The sequence below is a fragment of the Falco punctatus genome (assembly GCF_963210335.1).
Source record: "Falco punctatus genome assembly, chromosome: 7".
In the NCBI taxonomy this organism is placed as follows: Eukaryota; Metazoa; Chordata; class Aves; order Falconiformes; family Falconidae; genus Falco; species Falco punctatus.
The window spans coordinates 27267793-27289401 of NC_137587.1; the positions used below are offsets into that span (position 1 = coordinate 27267793).

The 21609-nt window shown below is 40.9% G+C and overlaps 1 protein-coding gene across 2 annotated transcripts; it reads left to right on the forward strand.

Annotated features, from left to right (window-relative positions):
* Positions 1-4982: 4982 nt before the first annotated feature.
* API5 (apoptosis inhibitor 5) lies at positions 4983-21551 on the forward strand. Of its 2 annotated transcripts, none has more exons than XM_080394241.1 (14): positions 4983-5181; positions 8939-9100; positions 10067-10160; positions 11178-11243; positions 11609-11760; positions 13079-13285; positions 13817-13921; positions 14599-14688; positions 15271-15452; positions 15665-15758; positions 16280-16336; positions 17225-17301; positions 17656-17792; positions 19368-21551. In XM_080394241.1, exons 1-14 carry the CDS (start codon positions 5113-5115, stop codon positions 19463-19465), a joined length of 1590 nt encoding a protein of 529 aa, XP_080250367.1. In that variant the 5' UTR covers positions 4983-5112; the 3' UTR covers positions 19466-21551. The 2 variants fall into 2 exon arrangements, with proteins under 2 accessions (XP_080250367.1, XP_080250368.1); XM_080394242.1 differs by having other exon boundaries at positions 4984-5181; positions 19386-21551.
* The last annotated feature ends 58 nt before the right edge of the window (positions 21552-21609 follow it).

A 21609-nucleotide genomic window follows, 5' to 3' on the forward strand; every position in this document is an offset into this window, starting at 1 on the left:
CTTTTCAATTACACTCATGTTTAATTCAAAACATTTTCAAAACCAGTAACTTCTTTAATGATTCTGTAGAAGTGAAAGGGTTTTTCGACAAGTATGAAAATCAAACCCAGCCATTCCTTCGGTGACATAAAGGCTAGAATGACAGGACATAAAATTCCATAGTGATTCCCTGTAGTTAGTGACACTGATACATAATCACATGAATAGTAACAATTAAAGGAAAGACAAGCGTAGAAAGGGTTTCCCTCCCCAGGGCTCATAAGGAAGTACTTCACCGTTGCAAGCACACTTGCCACTTCACCTCTAGCTCTTGCACCTGGATGACAAGACCTCTTCCTTGTCAGTATGACAGTCAGCCCTAGAGCTGCTTGTATATCAGTGTCCTTCCAGGGGGCTTTCTATAAACTGCTGTGATTTCTATATCCTTACTTTTTAACCTCCCCTTGCCCATTTCATTACAACTTTCTAAACATCTTCCTCCCAGTCTGCCTTCTCAAGAGCCTCTGAACCTCCTCCTTGCCAGGAATCAAGAAACTGGCCAAAGGTAAACAGTGGGTGCAGCTGGGCTGCTGCTGTCCTGCTCCAGTACGCTGATCCTGAACTGACAGCATGGAAATGCAAGTGCTTGAGGTCAGAATTCAGAGATGAAACCTGCCCTGACTGAGTTCAGGGAAGCAGCAGCTTCGTACCTAAGTGTCCCAGTTGGTAGAAGGGATCATGGCGTGGCAAGTTGGTGATGACCACTCTAGCAGAGAGACACAAAGCATCCGAACTTCAGCCTGTAGAAAATCAACATCCAAACCATTTTATATCTTTTCAAAAGGAGGATGGAGTGCTCATTGTCTGTCCCATTAGTTTGCCATAACCAGTGTTGTGTACATGCAGAACTTTTCAACATAAGTAAAATAAATTCAGTATAAACCAGTCACCTGTCCCCTTCCATAAACGTTCTTTGAGCTGAACAATTTGTAGAAGCTGCACCCACTTTTAAGTCTTCTTGTCAGATATTATATTTCACAGTCACATTTTTTCTACCCTTCAAGGTGTTTCCCCTCTATTACCACTGCGTGACTGTTCCACACAAACCAGAGAATCAAACCGACTCTGACCGGGGCTGCCTTTTCCATCTGTACCAGCCTTGCCCGTGCGGAAAGGGACAGGGCACCCTGGGCTCCGGGGCACCGTGCCCAGCACCTGCCGTTACCAGCCAAGGCACAGCGGCTTGGCCAGGGCTGCGGTAGCTGCTGAATGTACAACGGAGCGAGCAGTACGAACAGCTTCACAAATCATTTTGAAGGATACTCTAAAATTCCTACACACAGTAGCAAGGTAAACAGTAAGGCGGGTACAATCTGACAGCTATTACAGCAGCCTGAAAAAAAAAGGGAAAAAAGCCCGACTTGAATCGCATTGTCCAGCTGAATTTGGAGATGCCGGTCGGAACAGCCTGGGCGTTAACTTTTTTCAGAACACCGCTCTCAGCGCTGCATGGAAATCACGTAACCAAGGCTTGGTGCTGCCCCGGTGCGGCAGCCGCCGCCGGTGAGGCACCGCCGCCTCCGCCACAGCGGGCAGGGCCGGCGGAGCGCCCGGGGGCCGCCGGCATCCGCGGGGGCACAGCGCCCCCTGCTGGCATGAAGCGGGGGGGCGGGCTGCCGGCCTGGGCTGCGGAACCTGCGCCTGTCGGTCCCTGCGCCCGGGGCTGCCGTTCCTCAGGGAAAAAGAAACGGGCAGCCTTGCCAGGGAGAAATCCTGCAAGAAAATCCGAGGACACTAGAAGGAACCTGGGGGAAATCTGTGCGTGGCTGAAGACAGCCGTTAGATGCTTATAACCTTGCGAGATACCTTTAACGTGTGCCAATAAAGGGCTTTAGAGCTCTGAACTGGTTTATGCATTCACTGTATTCCCCCGTGACACCTGGATACCTTTTTCTGAAAACCAGTGAGGCATTTTTAAGAGGGATGGGGGATAACTGCTGTATCCCTTCATTTGTAAAACATGAGTTCTATTAGTGACTCAAGCCCAATTCTATAGAGTAAGAACCAGAAAATGAGAAGAATTCAGATTCAATTGCTCTTTCAGCATAAACCCGCACATGGACTCGATTTCAGACACTTTGTTATCCCCTGGGTATCTGGCCCACAGAAGCCTTCCAGGTTTGGAACCTGAGAATTAACAGGTTAAACCACTGTTGCAGTGTGAATCTGTATTAAGTGTGTCTTCTCCTTCTGTCAGGGTCTGTTACTGCTCTTGTCTATGGCCTTGTCTGAAGTCTCTTCTACCAAAGACCAGGGCAGTTTTGGGACAAGATGGTCATTTATTTGCCTCAGAGGAGAAAAGCAAATTTCATTGATTTCACAAGTAAATTATTTTTCCTCTGGAGAACCTACTGAAAATTGTGCCAAGATCCGCAATGATTCCAGCATACAAGGATTAGTGGACAGCGTGCAGGAGTGGAAGTCAGATGTATAATGACATCACTTTGTTATCAAACGAGTCTGTAACTTACCATAGGGTTATCTCTACATGCATTAGTGTTAGGAGATAAAGAAGAGAGGAAAATCCTGACTGATGGCTAGATTAATCATATTTCATGAAGCTAGGAGGCTTGTGCTGCAGAGTCTGAAAAAGCTATGTGTCATTCTCAAATGTGCATTTCAAGCTTTTGAGTTTCTAAAGATAGATTTCCAAAAATATCCCAACTTTAACAAACCAAGAGATCCCTGACTAACTTCGCAAAATAATTTCAAACAATATCTCCTGCGCTTGTAACACCAACAGCTTTTCATTCATGTCCCTTCCATATCAATGCTAAAGACTAATTTTGTTATAAAAAATATTCCGTATATTTTCATATATATTTCATATGTAAGTGAAAGCTAGAGACTGGAAAATAGAAACTGTTGCAAGGAGAGGAAAAAAGGAAGGAGGACTGATGTAAAGCAACAAGGAAGTAGGTGAGGAAAAAACCAAAAGATGACGCATGGAAGATCAAAGGACAGAAACAGAACGAATCTCAGAGAAAACATTATCTTAATGTGGCTTTGAATATCACTTTTCATTTTGCATGTTCTCTGCTAGAAAGATGATGAGCACAGCTGAATGTATCATTGTCAGAGAAGGTAAAAGTATAATTCCAAGGCATATAAAGTATGTTATGATACAACATATATACGTATGATTAAAATAATTACATATATATATTAACTATACCAACGTACATAATGTTATTATAGTATTCTGAGGTTGCTTACCATCCCACCCCACCCATTGATATCCCTATAGTGCAGCCAAAGTCCAACAGCTGAGTTCACCTTCCTTTCCCATTGCTCTTCAGTATCTTTAGCACCTGTTTGGTGCCACCAGAGTGCCAGTCTTTCCCAGAACACACCCAACCCCTCTCAGATCCATTTTTGTTCATGCCTACTTCTCTTTTTTCCTCCACAGCTGTCATACATACAGTAATGTATACATGCTACCAAGCAAGAAGAGGAGCTAACGAGGCACCTCCACCTATGTCAACATTTCAGGGGGGTTAAAGAGAAATTAAATGGGGGGGGTTCATCTTTCCTCCTTTCTTGCTGAGTTATAAAAGCTTGCCATGGCAGTGCTGATAAAGATGACCATAACGAGCTTTAAAATCAGCATTCAGATGTGATGCTGCCTTGATGATGCTAAAGGGCAAAAGATTGACATCTTTTAATATCCTCCAGGCTGGCTGAGGAAGCTGTCCCTTCCTAGAAAATGAAACACTGTGGTAAGCCTGTCATGCACATAGCTCTTTTGATGCGTTAAAAGCATTTTTTCTCTTTTGTGATGTTTTGTTCCCACTACTAAGATTAATCAGCATATCCGTTTAAGAAGATCACTTTGGGTAAACGCGATGGTCACCAGCACACCAAAGGTCAGGCCGTGGTTAGTTCTGTCCTGCACCTGACAGCAGCCACAAGCATCCGCACCCTCAGACCCTGCTGGAGCGTGCAAGAACCACATGAACCCACCTGCAGGCAGTCACCAGCACCAGGCCTTAACTCCAAGGGTGGGAGAAAGGTGACTGCAGTGATCACCACTGCAGGGGAACAGAGGAACAATGAAAGGGAGGTAAATGACTGATGCCACTGTGCATCCCTGCTGTGCACAGTCTGCCTGTATGGGGTCCGTAGAGAGACCGGGGCTTGGAATGCCTCCAAATGCCCCTTCATCCTGCTGGAAAGGGTATGAGAGAAAGGTCCAGCATTTCACTTAGCTTGGCCCCAGCTAACCAGTGAAATCAGCAGGATGCTAAAGCATCTTGAGGTGAGGGGAAGACACTGCTACTGACTTTTAACTTTCACCACAATTTATATGTAGGTCATTTGAGCCTACTGCATGCGTGCCGCCTCCACTGACATCAGCTGTCGATACTTCTGTTTCTATACACTGGAATTGGGGAGTTCTTTCCTTTGCAGGAGAAGATGAAAGTCACCGCATGATGGGAACTAGTCTCTTTCTCGCACCAGGAGTTCGGTGTACAACAGACACTTCTTGTATGTCTTTCATGTTACCTGTGTATGAGAGACAAAAAAGGGCACAGAAACTAGTAGCTGGAGGTGACAGCAATTGGGGAAAGGAGGAGTGTCAGGAAAAGCTCAGAGGAGAAAAAAAAAAAAGTTTGCAAAGGGTAAAAGAACACGGCGGGTGCCTGAGCAAACCCGCACCTGCCGCCCCACCGCCCCGGCAGCGGGAGCAGCCGCGGGGCGCGGGCTGGGGACCGGGGCCGGGCGAGCACAAGCCGCTGGCTCTGCAACGCGGTCACCGCCGGGCAGCGGTGGGGGCGCCCCGCGTGCCGCGCTCCCAAAGCCGGGGCTGCCCTCGCCACCGGCCGGGGGTCTGAGCCCCCTGCCCCACCGCTGTGCCCGCACCGCTCCCCCGGCTGCCCGCCCGCCTCCAGCGCGGCCCGCCGCCGCCGGCCGGCTGGGGGCGCTGCGGAGCGCAGGCGCACGCCCGCTCTGGGACTTCCGCCTCGTTGGTGCTGACGGCGGCGGCCCGAGCGGTAGCGGCGGCCTGAGCAGCAGCGGCGTCAGTAGCGGCCTCGGTTGCAGCGGCGGCTTCTGCCCCTTTCCCGCTGCGCCATGCCCACCGTGGAGGAGCTCTACCGCAACTACGGGATCCTGGCGGACGCCACCGAGACGGCGGGCCAGGTGCGGCATGGCTACGGCCTGCAAGGCCTCGCTAGGCCTCGGGCTCGAGTAGCGCAGCGCTGCCGCCGCAGCGGGAAGTTCCGGGCTGGGCGGGCGGCGGGCAGGCGAGACGGGGCTGCGCCGCGGGGGCCGGCCGCCGCGCCAAGCACCGGACTGATTCCCGGGGCGGTTAGATGTAGGTTTTCTCACGACCGAGGCGTGGGGGATGGGGAGTCGGGTAGCGGTGAACTGTGTGCCTGCGGTTCTTCAGGGGTGGTGGCAGCTGTCGTCGCTTTTGCATCCTTCTCCTCCTCCTTTTAAATGTGGCGTCGCGGATATTAACTAGTTATTAGCGAGAGTCAGACTGCTTTTTTGTATGGGGGCGGGGAGTTTCGCCTGGCGAATTCAAGCCTTCAGGAGGACGCCGGTAGTCATCCAGATCTGATCCAGCGCACTTGCAGTTCCGGAGAGCTTCTGGCAAGCTCTCTTGCTAAAAGACACGCTGTACGAAGATGAAGTTTATTATGGTTTGATAACAGCCTTCAGACACCACCCCCTCTTCCCCCTTTTTTTTTTTTCTTGTTTTTCCTTAAGGCAAGAATGGAATGTCGATCTTAGTGGCTAAAGGAGATTCTTGCCTGTAAAATCCTGGCAAGATCTTCTGTTTGTTTATGCTGTTACTGAATTATTCAAAACAAGATGATGACTTAATGTATTACCAATACTAAATAGTATGGTTTGTTAAAACTAGTTTTGAATCTTATTAGGCTCTCATTTTACTGAATGGCTACTTGAAAAAGCAGCAGATACTTTCGGGTTTTTTGTCATAATATGCATAAGTAGGAAAGTAGCTTTGCGTGTGTTAGTAGGTCCTGTAGCGATAGGACAAAAGGTAATGGTTTTAAACTAAAAGAGGGTAGATTTAGATTAGATATAAGGAAGAAATTCTTTACCATGAGGGTGCTGAGGCACTGGCACCCATTGCCCAGAGCAGCTGTGGATGCCCCATCCCTGGCGGTGTTCAAGGCCAGGCTGGATGGGGCTTTGGGCAACCTGGTCTAGTGGCAGGTGTCCCTGCCCATGGCAGGGAGGTTGGAACTAGATGATCTTTAAGGTCACTTCTGACCCAAACTGTTGTGTGATTCTATGATATACCTAGCAGTGGATTTTAAACTAGATACTACTATGCAAGGTCACTTGGAAAGTTCTTTAAAGAGAATGAATAATATGCTGGTTGGTGTTTTTTTATTTTGTTTTTTTTTAAAAAAAGTTTTCAAAAAAATGCTACTAAAATGTTGGGAACTATGGGGAGAGATGCATAACAAAACAGATGCTATTGCTGTGCCTTTTTACAAATACATAGTCCATCATTTTGACTATTCTGGGTAGCTTTTCTGAGGTAAGAATGGCTGTCTTGGGTAGAACAAACTCCAGTGTAGTTAAGAAATGCAGCCTGTGACCAGGTAGCAGATGTGTAGGAACCTCGGAGGGTAAGTATAGAATGATGATTCTTGATATGCTCTCCCACCTTTGCCTCTCCTCAGCTTGTGGACTTCCAGAGCCAGATAGTGTCTTTGTAATTAGTGTATCTTGCTAGACTGTTTTTCAGCAAATATTTCTGATACTTTTTTTAACTGATTATATTTTGACATACAAACATTCTGTGGCAAAATATTCCATTACTTCATAAACCTTTGTGAAGGAGTTACCTCCTTTGAACTTGTCATTTCATAATCTTATCTGATGTCTCAAATTTTTGCATTCTGAGAAGTCACAAGTAATTGTTTTTTATTCATCAGTTTTATCCAACTTATTACTTTATTACCTTGTAACAACTTAATGAACATGATTTCTCACTACAAAAAGTCATAGTCACCCTGTCTCAAAAAAAAAATTTAGAACACGAGAAGACCAAGGGGACAACCAGAAGTATGACGTTAAGAGGAGTGATTTAAAAAGCTCACAGTATTGAGCTTGTAAAAGAGTGTTTCAGTTGAGAAAGTGGCTCAGGTATGATGAGTCTACATCATGAGTGGAATGAAGGTAAGAACTTGGAAGAAAACTATTGGGAAGCAGGCTTAAAATAAAGTGGAAGATGGAACTTTTCTCCATAACACATTGTGCAGCTTGTCACAGGACATTATAGAGTATGACTTGGTTCAAGAACTAATGTAGATAAATTAATGGATGATTGGTCAATTGACAGTTACTAAAAATAAAGGTCTGGACCCTGTCTTAGGCTTGGGACATTCCTCTGTTAGAGATTGGAAGGAAGTGTGCAAAACTCAAGGATCACACTGCTGCCACAGTTGCCTACATTTTTTTCTTGAGTATTTAGTGCTGCCAGGGACAGAGCAAAACAAACTCCTGCCTGAGCTGTGTTTTGTCTAAATGATAGGAGTGGTTAGCATGCAGTAATAGAAGTTCGTGGAACACAAGGTACTCTATTTCATTGTTGTATGAATGCTCTTTTAATATATAGTAAGTCCAAATAATTTGTTGCATAAAAAAGTTGTTTTTAATATGCAGTCTGAGAACCAAAGACTCTAATAACGTGTATTTCGTTGTTAGTTTGTGCTGGTTCATTCCTGCCTTTGCTGTTGAGTGGACTGTGTTGGCACAGCTGCAGAACAAACCAGGTGGGGATGTGGATCCACTGCAAAGCAACCATTTTTTTCGTCTGTTATTTTTTCCTATATCAGTGTCCCAGTCTAGTTCAGAATCTGGCAACATGGAGAGCTGTCAGTAAGGTGTAGGGAGTGTTTAAGGATCATTGGTACTAAATGTTAAAGCTTACTTTAGGGGGAATTAATGCAGTATACTGCTTTGTAAATTAGTATCTCTGTTTGCTGTGGGTGAACTTTTATGTGGAGTAGGGGTGATGATATATGTGGCTCTGGGAAATGTAATGTTAATAAAGCAAAGTGTCCGGTGCTGTTGATGTCATTGTTCACAGTAGGGTAAGTTGTCTAAAGCATTCTTTTCACAACCATGAGGAAAGTTAATGATAGAAGGTTCTGGTTTCTGCTAACATCCTAATAATGCTGACTTTTATTCCACAAACACATAGCTAACCACAACAAAAGCTTCCATTTATCCTGAAGTTTGAGTCCTGTGGGCACAAAGTCAGAAATGCCTGTGTGGTTCTAGTTGGAGCAGCTAGGGAATATCCTTCTCTGAAGTGTTTATTCCTATATTTCAACTGGTGACTTCTTTTTTTTTTTTTTTTTTTTTTTTTAAATCTAGTCTCTGATAACAGACCTTTTGAGAACTGTGTTTTACCTCAGATTAAGTTAACTGCTTGAACAGATGCCAGAGATGCTTTAGGCAACGTACATTAAAAACATTTGTGACCCAGCCCAGTGGCACAGTTGTTGGGAGAGGTAACTTCTACTTGAGAGACAATAAATGAGCAGACAGAAACTCCTTGAAGAACTGCCCAGGCTCAGTGAAGGTGATCATGTAATTCATTGAGTCTGCAGTAATCTAATCACAAGTGATGCGCAAGAGCTGTTAGCCTTAGGCCTGGCAGTTTGAATGGTAAGCACTTGAACAGATAGAGGAACCAGGATAACAGTAAAAGCTGGTCAATAGAGGCAAATTTTACTAAATTGGCACAGTTATATTGGTCTGAGAGATAAGTGTATTTCTTTGTATGAAGCTTGTATAATAAAGTTCAGTTAAACAGCTGAAGTGAATGGGAGAGGAAAAAATCCTTGCCTTTCTTGCTACTAACCCAAGATTTTTCTGTTTATGTATTCTGTTTTTCCCCTTTAAGCATAAGGATGCATACCAGGCAATCTTGGATGCTGTGAAAGGAGGTACCAAGGAGAAGAGACTTGCAGCCCAGTTTATTCCTAAATTCTTCAAGCATTTTCCTGAGCTCGCTGACTCAGCTATCAATGCCCAGTTGGACCTCTGTGAAGATGAAGATGTTTCTGTAAGAATAAGAACTGTGTAGCAAGTTGACAAGTTGAATTCATATTTTGTCATTGGGTTTTTGTTTGATTTTGTTTTTTAATAGGTTATGTCTTTTGGAAGGGGAGGGTTGGTCTTTGGAAAATGTAATGCCTAGTTGTATTCCTGCTATAGAAGGATCTGTTGTGTGATGATATGGGAGGATACATCACTTTTCATTTGTCTTTCTCACTCTCATCACTGATCAAAGGGATATCTCTGTAGAAGGAAACTTAGATACAGTTCATTTGGATATCTATTACATTTTTTCCTTTCAAAAAGCACTTCGGGGTAAATGATTCTAATAAATCCTGCTGGAAGGCAAGAGAATTTTGTTCACACCTGAGAACCATGGGAATGTGATTTTTAATTTATTATTCTTGAGAAGTCTTGAGATGCTTCATGCTGCTTCTGTGGTGTTGATAGAAGCTGTACCTTTGAAACATCTTTAGTTACCAGTTCTTAATTTCAGTTCTTAAATTATTTGGGCAAATCATTCAAGGATTTTTGTCAGTGCTGGAAACAAAGCCTAGAGTTTCTCTGCCACATGCACAACCATAAAACTATCTTTCCTATTAGCACATAAGACTCCATAATAACAGATTCCAGCCCTTTATTTTGTTGATCAAACAAACTATTTTATGAACAGAGGGGCTGTTGGAATTTGGGTTTTCTCCAGTCCTGCTTAGACCTAAGAAAAATATATTATTTTCTTCGTAAATACGTCATAATAGCTTCACAGACTGTAATACAAAGTTTGGACTGCCGTTGAAGTCTGAAACTTGAACGTGGCTTTCGGAATATGATAAAAAAATAAATTAAAAAATAAGCGGTCATTTTCTTAAATTTCTCTGATTTTTCTGCCAAACTTTGGTAGTTGAATTTCCTGAGTGGTTGTGGGGGTTTGTAATTAATTAAATTTTTTATTTCCATGATACAATTTTGACAGATCCGGCGACAAGCAATCAAGGAATTGCCTCAGTTTGCCACTGGAGATAATCTTCCTCGGGTAGCAGACATACTGACCCAGCTTCTGCAGTCAGGTAGGAGACGTTGGTAGCTTCCTGGCTGATCTTGTGACACACCTAAAAACGTATACAATTTTGTTCTGTAAAACTTCTTCTGTTTGATTCATAATTTGTTACAAAGCAGTCTGTCCCAGTGCCATATATGTCCTGCTTCTGATCTTCCTCCCCAACCTCTTTATATTTGCTGTACAGTTATGCTGCTAATTCTGCTGAAAGGTTGCCAATTAGTCTAATCTAATCTGAAAATCTCTTTTAAATAAAACCATTTTTTTTTCATTCATGTTGTCTGAAAGCATCTGTTGAAAGGTGGGGGGGGACAGATCCCACAGGTTATGGACTGCGGCAAATTGCCTTCTGAAAAAGGGTTACTGGATTTCTAATCCACGTGCTCAGGAACTTTAAAAATCCTGAAGGCATTTGCTTCCATAAAGTGCATATTTGGTACAAAATATTTAATTCAGAATTTAATGATACATATGTATCTTTAATCTCAGTAAGTTAGAGTGCTGAATATTAGATGTTCAAATCTGTATTAAAAATGCACAATTGAGTCTCTGGGGTTTTTTTCGTTTTGGATTTGGTTTTTTTACGAGACTTACACATTTCTGCATTTAATCCAAAACAAAAATTCTTTCTTCCACCTAGAAACACTATAGATTACTGAAGAGTTTAAAAATAAATGTTTATTTTACCTTAATTTAGTAAAGGTCAGCTTATTTATTCAGCTGCTTGCTAAAATGACTAAATATATTGATTAATAACTTCCCTTCAGGTTTTCAGTCTTACCAAGTTTATAATGTTAATGTTTTGGCAGACAGGCTGAAGTGTCAAATAGCTTTTTTTGTTTTGCTTCCAGCTTTTATAATTATGGCTTTCTGTTTCCTCAGTCTAGTAGTATTAAAAAACAAAGTTATGTTGTTTGTGATTAAATGCTGAGGATAGAACGCTTCTTGTGTGATATCAAAAATCTGTTTTTCTGCTCTTATGTTTACATTTCAAGGACATGCATGTCAATTTTTTTTCTCTCCTCAGATGATTCTGCAGAATTCAATTTGGTGAACAATGCTTTGCTCAGTATATTTAAGATGGATGCCAAAGGTAAAGGACACATTTTTCTATAAACGTGTTTTATCAGTACTTCCCAGTCTCTAGTAGGTTGAGAACAGGACTCATTCTGTATTTTCTTAGTACAGTGCAAAAGTGTGACACACACTCATTGTTTTGTTTTACAAACAACACTGAACTTTTTTGATAACTGCGGATCTGAATTATACAAACCAATAAAAGAATGTGGGTTCCTATGTCACGCTATGTGAAATTTGTGGGTTTTCTTGAAAGTTAGTATAGCAGTTATTTTAAATGTGTCATGGAATCTTACAGGAGGAAACTTCTTTCTTCTGTATAGAAGGTTCAGCTCTTAACTTCTAAAATAATTTGCGTTACCTGATTTATTCTCCATTCAGGGACTTTGGGAGGCTTATTCAGTCAAATTCTTCAAGGAGAGGATATTGTGAGAGAGCGAGCTATCAAGTTCCTCTCTACAAAACTGAAAACCCTGCCTGAGGAGGTGATGACAAAGGAGGTGGAAGAGTTCATATTGACTGAATCAAAGAAGGTGAATGTCTTGTTTCAGTACAAACCTAAGTATTATTAAACCATCCCTTATCACTGACATTGCTTTGGAGGTCTGTTTAAACCACAAGTAGACTTAAGCATTGTACAAATGCAGTTTTCTAGTTATCCTATTTGCTACAATCCGAACTTTGCAGTATTTTTTTGTGGGAATGTTAAAATAATGCTAAGCTTTTCTCATTTTGTAAGAGTGACTTTTATTAGAATCATAGAATCATTCACATTGGAAAGGGACTTTGGAAGATTGATCACCTCAGTGAATCATGCTCAGCTGAATTCAGTTCAGATTTCTGGGTGTTTCGTCCAGTTGGGTTTTAAAAATGTGTAAGAATGGAAATTTCCCATGTCTGGGCAACCAGCTTGGATGTTTAATTGTCCTCAAGATTATTTTGGTTTTTCTTTATCCAGTTGGAACTTCCCATTTCAGTTTTGTATCATTGTCTCATTCTCACCCTGTCCACCTCAGTAAAGAACCTGGTTCCTGCCCTTAGTGACTTGCTATTGAGTGTTTAGGTTGTCTCACCCCCTTATGACAGTTTCCTTAGGTTCTCCTCACAGGTTATGTGCTGTAGATACCAATGACCTTGTTGGCCGGGCTTTCAAAAGCTTATCAATAACTTCCTCATACAGGAGGTCCCCACACCAGGTGCAGTATTCCAGATTTGTTCTAATAAGGACATAGCAAAGGAGAATCCTCAATCCCTTTGCTTCCCTCAGTCTTGTTAGTTCCCTCTGGGCTATGCTCTTGTCACAGCCCAGGACACTGTTCATCACCCAAGGAATGCTGCTGACATTTGCGTTTAGCCTCCTGTCCCCCAGAACCCCCAGGGTCTTTACATCAGAGCAGTTCCCCAGCAAGTCCCCAACATGTGCTGACGCAGGGAAGTTTGTTCGTCTCGGGTGCAAGACTTTCCATTTGTCTTCGTTGAATTTCATGAGAATCCTGTACATTCCCCAAGCTGAGAAAGATACAAAAAGTATATACTCAATAATGAGTAGATACTAATATAATGTTTTTTCTGCCTGAAGCGTCTGATTCTGTCAGGTAAGAAATATGTTTTTAGAGTTCAAGAAAAATAATGTTTCCTATGTACAACTCGATGGCAGCGACTTTAATTGGGAGGTGCATATAATTATACCGCATGTTTTCATGTGTTACTTTAAACTTTTGTTCTTTAATAACTAGAAGCTAAATTTAAATGCTGAATGTCTGCGTACTTTACCTTCTCAAATCAAGCAGGTTTGACTTGGAGGTTTGCAAGTTACCACCATAAAAATATGTGTTCTGATGTTCTATTAAGGTGCTGGAAGATGTGACAGGCGAGGAATTTGTCCTTTTCATGAAAATACTGTCTGGATTAAAAAGCTTACAGACAGTAAGTGGGAGGCAGCAACTAGTGGAGCTGGTGGCTGAACAAGCTGACCTGGAACAAACATTCAATCCATCTGATCCAGATTGTGTGGACAGACTTCTACAGTGTACTCGGCAGGCAGTGCCACTCTTCTCGGTATGTATTTCTTTGCATGAGGAATATAGTGGAAAGTTAATAGCTGCTGCTTCTCTTCAGCATTCTCAATGATTGTGTTAGAATGACAGCGGATCAGTACTTCTCCAAATTCAGCTTCTAATGTTGTAAAACATCCTTAAAGCCTCCAAATACAAAGAGCTATTGTGGTTTTCTCTGCTTTTCAACACTTTATTTCAAATTTAAGATGTTAGCGTGAATTATGACAAAATTCTCACATCAGGTTCATACATGTATGAGTTAGGTTATTTCAAGTCTAGTGCCAGGCAATTGTAGCACTTAAAAGGCGTATTCTTGGGTTATAGTCAGTCTTTTTAGCCCCTGTTGCAGACAGCCTCTGAGTTTAAGTTACCTGGAAAGGCCTTTGAGTTCTAGGAGTTAGAGGGAAGTTTAATAAAGCTTTTAAGGTATAGCTGCGTGGTAGGCATTTATAAGGGTGGCAGAGTGATGGGGGGGAAGAACATTTAACTCCAAACTCGGAGTAGTCTGGATAATGTGTGGTGTTTTTTGCAGAAAAATGTTCATTCCACAAAATTTGTTACATACTTTTGTGAGCATGTTCTGCCAAACCTCAGTTCTTTGACTACTCCAGTGGAAGGTCTTGATATCCAGTTAGAGGTAAGCCAAAACTAAAATGTCTTTCAAATCATAAAAAATAAGCATCTTTGAGGAATACAGCTATTTAAAAATTATTAACTCCTTTCTTAAGTGGTTTTCAGTTCTTGGCTTGGAGGAAAAGTAGCTACACTAGGAAAAAAAGTTTGCTGTATTGAGGCATGACTGAGCACTGCCTTTTAAAGCATGTGTCACTTGTCCCAAGCTGTTGAGGCAAGGCTAAAATAAGTCAGTTGCTGTAATCATTTTTATATTACTGTCGATTTTTTTTAAGCACGTAGCGTTTACTGAAATGATTGTTGCCTGGCTTGTGCTAATTTAGCCTCCTAAGGGAGTGGCTTAATGTCTGTAATTTTGCTTACGTTAATCAGTGCTGCAGCTTCAGTCAGATCTCTGTGAATCTCACTTTGAAGGCAAGTTGTGCTGCAGATGTGGGAGACAGTTTTGTTTACTTGTTGACTAATGACGCTTGTTGGGATTAAACACACAAACCTGTGTTTCTGTTTGAGGACATGAAAAATAGACCAGGCATGTTCCTCCTTGTATTCTTTCCTGATGTTTGGGAGGGGTTTAATTGTAACAGCTGACCTCTACCATGCCAGCCCTAACAATGCGATAATCGCTTTTAAGTTTTGTACTTTTCGGTTAACACGCAAAAAAATGGCTATCCTTATTTGTAGGTGTTGAAGCTTCTTGCTGAAATGAGTTCCTTTTGTGGTGATATGGAAAAACTTGAGTCAAATTTGAAGAAGCTGTTTGATAAATTACTGGTAAGACTAATTCAATGTTTACTCATGTAAAACACTTCTTAGAAAAAAATTTTCACCAAACAAGTTATTTTTCTCTATTAATCTATCTATCCTTTTTTCTCAAATGGCTATTTCAAAGATAGCTCTGTCTACAATATAAGGTCAAACATTTTGCAGTTCAAAGTTTTTGTGAATACAGGAAGCGGTTACCTGCATAATGTTTTCAATCTAGTAAACTCATGTGGCTTTCTTCTAAGTTTTACAGTTGTGAGAGACTCATGTTGATCTCATTAAAGGCTTTATCTGCACTGACAATTTTAAGCAAATTCAGTGCTGTTTCGGAAGCATCGGTGCAGTACATTATCGCTTCCTGTGGTAGCAGTGCTACTGTATTATTTTGTCTGAGTCAGAGGTGTCAAGTCCCCTAAGTGTAGGCAGACCACCTGCAGCAGGACTTCATGCAGAGGTTCATCACATTCGTATAGGGATGGGGGATATTTCTTAAGCTGTCAGCATAAATAAAGCCTCCAGTTCAAACACAGCAAAAGAACAGTCAGTCTGCATAAATGTATCTCATGCATGTTTTTTCTTTCTGTTCTTTAGGAGTATATGCCCCTTCCTCCAGAGGAAGCAGAGAATGGGGAGAATGCTGGCAATGAAGAGCCCAAGTTGCAGTTCAGTTATGTGGAATGTTTATTGTATAGCTTCCATCAGCTGGGTCGTAAACTTCCGGATTTCCTCACAGCAAAGCTGAATGCAGAGAAATTGAAAGACTTTAAAATCAGGTAATTATTTAAAGGCAAGTGCTACAGTTCTGTTAGAAAGGGTGACTTATGGCTGTCTGGATGCTAAAGAAGCAGAAATCAGATTGATAGAAGACTGACTTGGAGCATTTTTCCTTAAGGGCAAGAAAATGAGATTACAGCTTTCCTTTGCTTATGCTTTCAGTTTACGGGAATATGTAAAGTTATGAACAGATTGCTTTTAAATTTTTTAGGCTACAGTATTTTGCTCGAGGATTGCAGGTATATATTCGACAGCTTCGTCTAGCACTTCAAGGAAAAACAGGAGAAGCCCTGAAAACAGAGGAGGTCAGTACTGTTCAGGAATTCTGATTTTTCTGATTGAGCCTATCAAAATAACCACTGGCACACATTAATGGCCTGCAGTCTGTTGTAAGCATGCAGACAGATTAAGGGCATCATACAGCTAACAGCTGTTGCATCTTACTTGGCGCTGCATTTTGCAAGCGAAGATGATCTTTTAGTGTTAGCTGTTCCCTGCATCCACATGCATTTGGCTTAACTGTGCTTGCATTTTGTTTTGAAGGGGAAATTTTCATATATTGGCGGGGGGGGGGGGGGTAGGGTGTGTGCAAATTTTAGTGGGAAATAGACTGGAACATTAAAGGCTACTAGTTAGTTGTAGAACTGCAAGAAGCTGAACAATAGTTGTAATGAAAACTCAGAAGTGTACGCACCTTTCACAATTACTGTTGCTATAGCAATTCACTAGGAAGAGCAGTCAGTTTAACGTTACAACTTCATCAAATGCAGCTGGCATAATTTAAAGCTACTAGAGTAGGTGTTCAGTGGTGTTTCTCTTTTTACAGAACAAGATTAAAGTGGTTGCTTTGAAGATAACCAATAACATAAATGTTTTAATCAAGGTAAGTCCTCACATTGTGAAGGAGTGATTTCACACGGTAGAGTAACCTATGCAGAAAAAAGGAATAGATTTGAACTAAACCATATTGTGTCAGTTAGTGTTAGCCAGCTCAAGATTGCTGCTGCTTTACTGTTTTTGAAGAGACCTGGATCTGCTGTTTATGCAAGCTGCTTAGCCTTTGCTGCTGTTGGGATAGGGTGTTGAGGCCCTTTTTCATAGTACTAGTTGCCTGTAGGAGCAGAAGACCTTGCTTTAGCGGTCTCTGGATTCTGGCCAAGCCTTTTTTCCTTGTCATTTCCCTTTCCTGCAGTGGCAGGGAGGGGTAAGGAGTAGTCTGAAGGAGTGCAAGATGTAAAGGAGGGAGGAGAGGCAAAGCAAGCCGCTGTACAGTACCTTTTTCTCTAAAGAGTCTAGAGAGAGCAGCTGGAGAGAGAGACTTCCATCTAGAGCCCTTGAAACCATTCTGATTTCTTTTAAGCACCTTTTCCTCTCTCTTCACTTTCCATCTCTCGCTCACCATGATAGACCAAAAACTTTGCCCATAGTATTAAGAAGCCTATCTTTTACCACCGTAGGGGATATTGGGTGTCTCCCTGTAGGAGCCATTGTACTTCATTATGAGATACTTGATGTGCATAGGGGGAGAGAGAGAGAAAGCATATTATGTCACTATAAAACAGTGTTCTGTTAATATAAATCTCATTTACATTTCCTAGTAAAGTGTATGGCCTAAGGCAGCCAGATGAGGCAGTTAGCTACTGCTGCCTTCTCCCTCTGTCATGGTTGGAAAGTAACTGTTATTTCAGAGTCTCAGCAGGTAGCTAAAATTTAAAGTACATTTGATATGAATTTAACTGTAGAATAAACTGCCCGATTCTTGCCTCCGTAGGATCTTTTCCACATTCCTCCTTCTTATAAAAGTACAGTTACACTGTCCTGGAAACCAGTACAGAAGGCAGATGCAAGGTAAGAGTTTTCCATTTAAAAAAAAAAAAAAAAGTGCTGTTACTTTTTGCTGTTTACAAAATAATGTCCCAAGCTGCATATATATAATATACACAGCCCATAAGCTAAAAGTTTCACAGTCAGAAATAATGCTATCTGGGAAGGAATTAAGGTTGTGGAGTGATAATCTTAGTCTTTAGGGATACAATAGACCATATCAACTGGAGACGAGCTTACTTCCTCTTCCGAAGTATTATTTGGGGTATATTCATTATGCTGCTGCTGGCTTCAGTGATTAATCTTTGAGGCTGGATTGCTATTCCTGTACTTGTCACCACAGGAGTGTAATGATCTGGTTCTGTTTTCTTCTGTCAGTCAAAAAAGAGCAAGTGAAGATACAACTTCAAGTTCACCTCCAAAGAAAGCTTCTGCAGGACCAAAAAGGGATGCCAGGCAAATATATAATCCTCCCAGTGGAAAATACAGCAGTAACCTGGGTAGTTTTTCTTACGGTAAGTTAGGCAGCTTGGAAGAACTTTGTATGGTGACAGTTGTGCCTTGGGGTGGGGGGAACAAACAAATTAAGCCATCTTGCTGTCCCATTCTTAGAAGGTCAAATTGTATTGTTGCCAGTTTTTGTGTGTAATGGTCTCTTTCTAGCTGTTCATCTATTACAGTGTTTGAGTGTTACCAGTTTATAAACTATGTCATTTGCAAATTAGCTTTAGTAGTGTTTTATACAGTTAGTAATAGAACTATTACGTTCTCTGTTATGACACACAACACTCGCACCCTAAATTTCCCATTGGACAGACCAGTTGTTGCAAGTGGCAGAGCTGGGCCACCTCCTGTCATAAGACTGGACCTGTGCTGAATTCCCATTACAGCCACTGCTGATGTTGCAGACCTGATCCAGAACGTCTGGGAATTGCCAGGTTCACTGTGCCTACACACAGTTACGTCCTTGTGCTCCCAGAGTGATTCTGTCTCTCTGCAAGTCATATTTCTGGGCAAAGCACGAGAGCAGTTGCAGACTGGATGAATAGGCCCAACAATGGCAGCAAGCTGTTCGTGTTGTTTTCCCTGTAGACCTCTGCCAAGTCAACAGCCTGCTATGACAAGTTATCACCCATGCCTGTAGGTTGAAAAATTCATATAAAGCACAAGATAAAAGATAAACAAAAGATAAAATATTCTGCAGATTTCTTACTGCAGACAAGGTGATGCAGCTGTGTCTTTTAAGATAAGCTTATAGCCTTGGTTCTAAAAACTAGGAAGTTTTCAGTGAAAAATGTTTTACTGCTTGCTGTTGTTTCTTATTAGCAAGCTGCTTAGGCCTCTGATCAACTTTTTGTTTCTGTATTCATTAAGCACAAAGTTATCTTTGTAGATTAATATGGCCTGTATTTTCAGACTGTACATGAAGAAAAAGCACAGAAGGGGAGTAAGAGTTTAGTACATTTTCAAACAAATCCAAACTTCAACAAAATACTTTGTGCAGTGTTTTGCTGTGATCAGATTTATGCTTAACAAAGGGAAAGGAAAAATTTTCTGAAGTATACAAATAGTTTGTGTAGTATCTGTCTATGTCTAAGAATTTTTTCATTGGATATAGTTAAAATACCAGCCCAGCAAAAAAAGCTTAAGTATGATGGTGATAAATGTTAAGGGTAGAAAAGGACAGATAGACTGAAAAAGTTACAGGTTTCCATCATTTTATAAAATCACTAGGAGCAAGTCAGGCAAACACCTCAGGATTGGTGTGGTGTTATTGGACAGAAGGATGAGCTAGGTAGTGTAAATAAAATGGACCAGTTTTCAATTCTGTGATAATGGTGTGGCCCAAATGGAATTCTGTATAATTCCAAAGTATCATAGTATTAGTATGCAGAAAGACTGCATTTAATTTAGAGAGGCTATTTCTTCTGACCTCCTTTTATAGTTAGTGGGGTCCATTGTCCATCAAAGTATAACTCTGAGATCTCATAGTATATGAACAGGATTAGCCTCAGAGACTTAGCCTTCAATACCTCAAGTTACTGCTATTTAATTTTAATTTATATACCACATAAAATGTGTATGAAAAGTTTTTGCTTTTATTTCAGAGCAAAGAGGTGGTTTCCGGGGTGGACGAGGCAGAGGCTGGGGAGGACGTGGCAATCGTAGCCGAGGAAGAATCTACTGAGTAGACTGCTAAATCTTCCATGCCCCTGAAGGGCTAAAGTGCTACTCAGCAAGTTTGCTTGGAGTATTGTTTCCTTCAAGGACTGCCTTCCACTAAGACTGAATTAAATGTTCTTTATACCTTTGTATGTATGATCTACTTTTCTAACGGACTACAACTTGTCCATAGTGAAACTACAACTGTATTTTTGGATGCTTACAGTCGGCAGGTTTGGGTTCTTATTTTTGAAGTGTCTTCAGGATTCAAAATTGGAAAAGAGCATAGATATTTTATCAAAAGCTACATCTTGACAGTTTGTATATTAACCTAAAAATCAGCTACTGCATAACTGAAACTATATAATTGAGTTTATGTATTAAGTAATGGACAGGAAAGGCACGACAACAGACATGTGTGCCAGATAAGCTTAGCAGCTGAAATAATCTTTTCCTCATCTGTAACCATATTTTGCAATATGTGGAGAAGAGTACCGTTGTTGAATTTGCTTTGATTTAGTTTTTAAAATGGAATTCAATGAGATACATGCTGGGTTTTTTTTTTAAGTTTGCAACATGGATGGAAATTTTTTGCTTGTAGCATGAAGCTGTCCTTTTACTTAGATGTGGAGAATGTGATTTTTTTAGTTTGCACATCTTACTCTTCTCCGTGCATTGTAATGCAAAAGTGATGTTTTGCAAATGAATTTTTAATGTTTAATATGAATATGTGCATATAGTTATGCCGTGAAATTTCAGTACATGAACAGGAAAAATAAAACAATAAATGACTAGAATTATGCCAGGAATGGGTAAAGACTGATGCAGTGATTAAGCTTCATAGGCTGGAGCTGGACCGTAGCAGTAACTGGCTCTTTTCTGTGTTTTGCAGATTTCTGGATTAGTTGGCACTTGAGGGTTGTTTTTGTTTTGTTTTGTGTTTTTTTTTTCTTTGGCTTTGGGGTTTTTTTACTAATACAGTTGCATTTAAAAATATATAAATAAAATTGTATTTTGGGTAACATTAAAAATTCCAGCTATGTAGTTCAATTCAGGTGGAAAAGTTAACAATTCCGTGCTTTTTTTTTTCCATAGCAACTTGGGATTCTTATTTACTGGTGTACACCCAGAAAACACAATGTAAGAGCACAGTGCTTTTTTTTTTTTTTTCCCCTCCTATTCTCACCACTCAAAATTTTTACTTCTCAGGTCATTCAACATTGTAAAGGAATTAGCAGATAGTAAAAAGAAGTTGGGACAGAGGAAAAGATTTTTAATAAGTGTTACAGGGCGTATTGATGTAAAATAGCTTAGTCTTTAGAAAAATGAAGATTGTTTCTTATCCTTCATATTTTTTTCTTTTTGGTCCAGCCATTTGATATCCACAGACACAGACTAATGCCTGAAAGTGATGTTTCCCCACCTAGTTCCATTTGTATTTGCTTGTGAATCTGACTCAGGTGTCTTCATTAACACTTTGATATTTATCACTATAATCAGAAGGCCAGAATGCCAAAACTGTGTTAGTTAGAGACATTGTTGGTGCTAAATTAAAAGTATTTTTGCTTAACTCTGGAGCAGTAGGCATAAAACTTTGGACATTCCACAACATGTGAGCTGACTTTGTATTTCTGATTAAGTGCCAGCTGCTAAACTCAAGATTTGTCACTAAACCCAACAAACTTGGCAAAGAGCTTTCAAGGACAAATTTGTGAGATATTAAAAATGTCACTCTGAAAATAGGTACTAGGTGGCTAATAAGCTTCCATTGGGGGCATGGGGGGATTAGACATTTTGTACTTGTGACTATAATTTGTCTTTTGAGGGCATTTAAAAATGTAATCTCAAAGCTTAAACATAGCTTGTATTTAGAATAACTAGGTACTAGCTACTCATTTTCTCACTGAATTTTGAGTGACCTTCTTTATGGGACTCCTATTTTTCAGAGGTGATGTGCAAAGTTCTTGTGGCCTCCTGAGTAGCGAGTTATTTTTTTCCTGTTTCATATTTAATTTTCATGCAGTGACTTCTTGTGGAGACACCTGTTCACCATCTTGTTGAATTGTAAATGTTCCCTTAAGCTTTTGGAATAAATTCATTTTGTAATTTTGTTTGGCTTATTGCTTCACAGTTACTCTGCAACATTTTTTGTTGGCTTAGTAGAAGGGT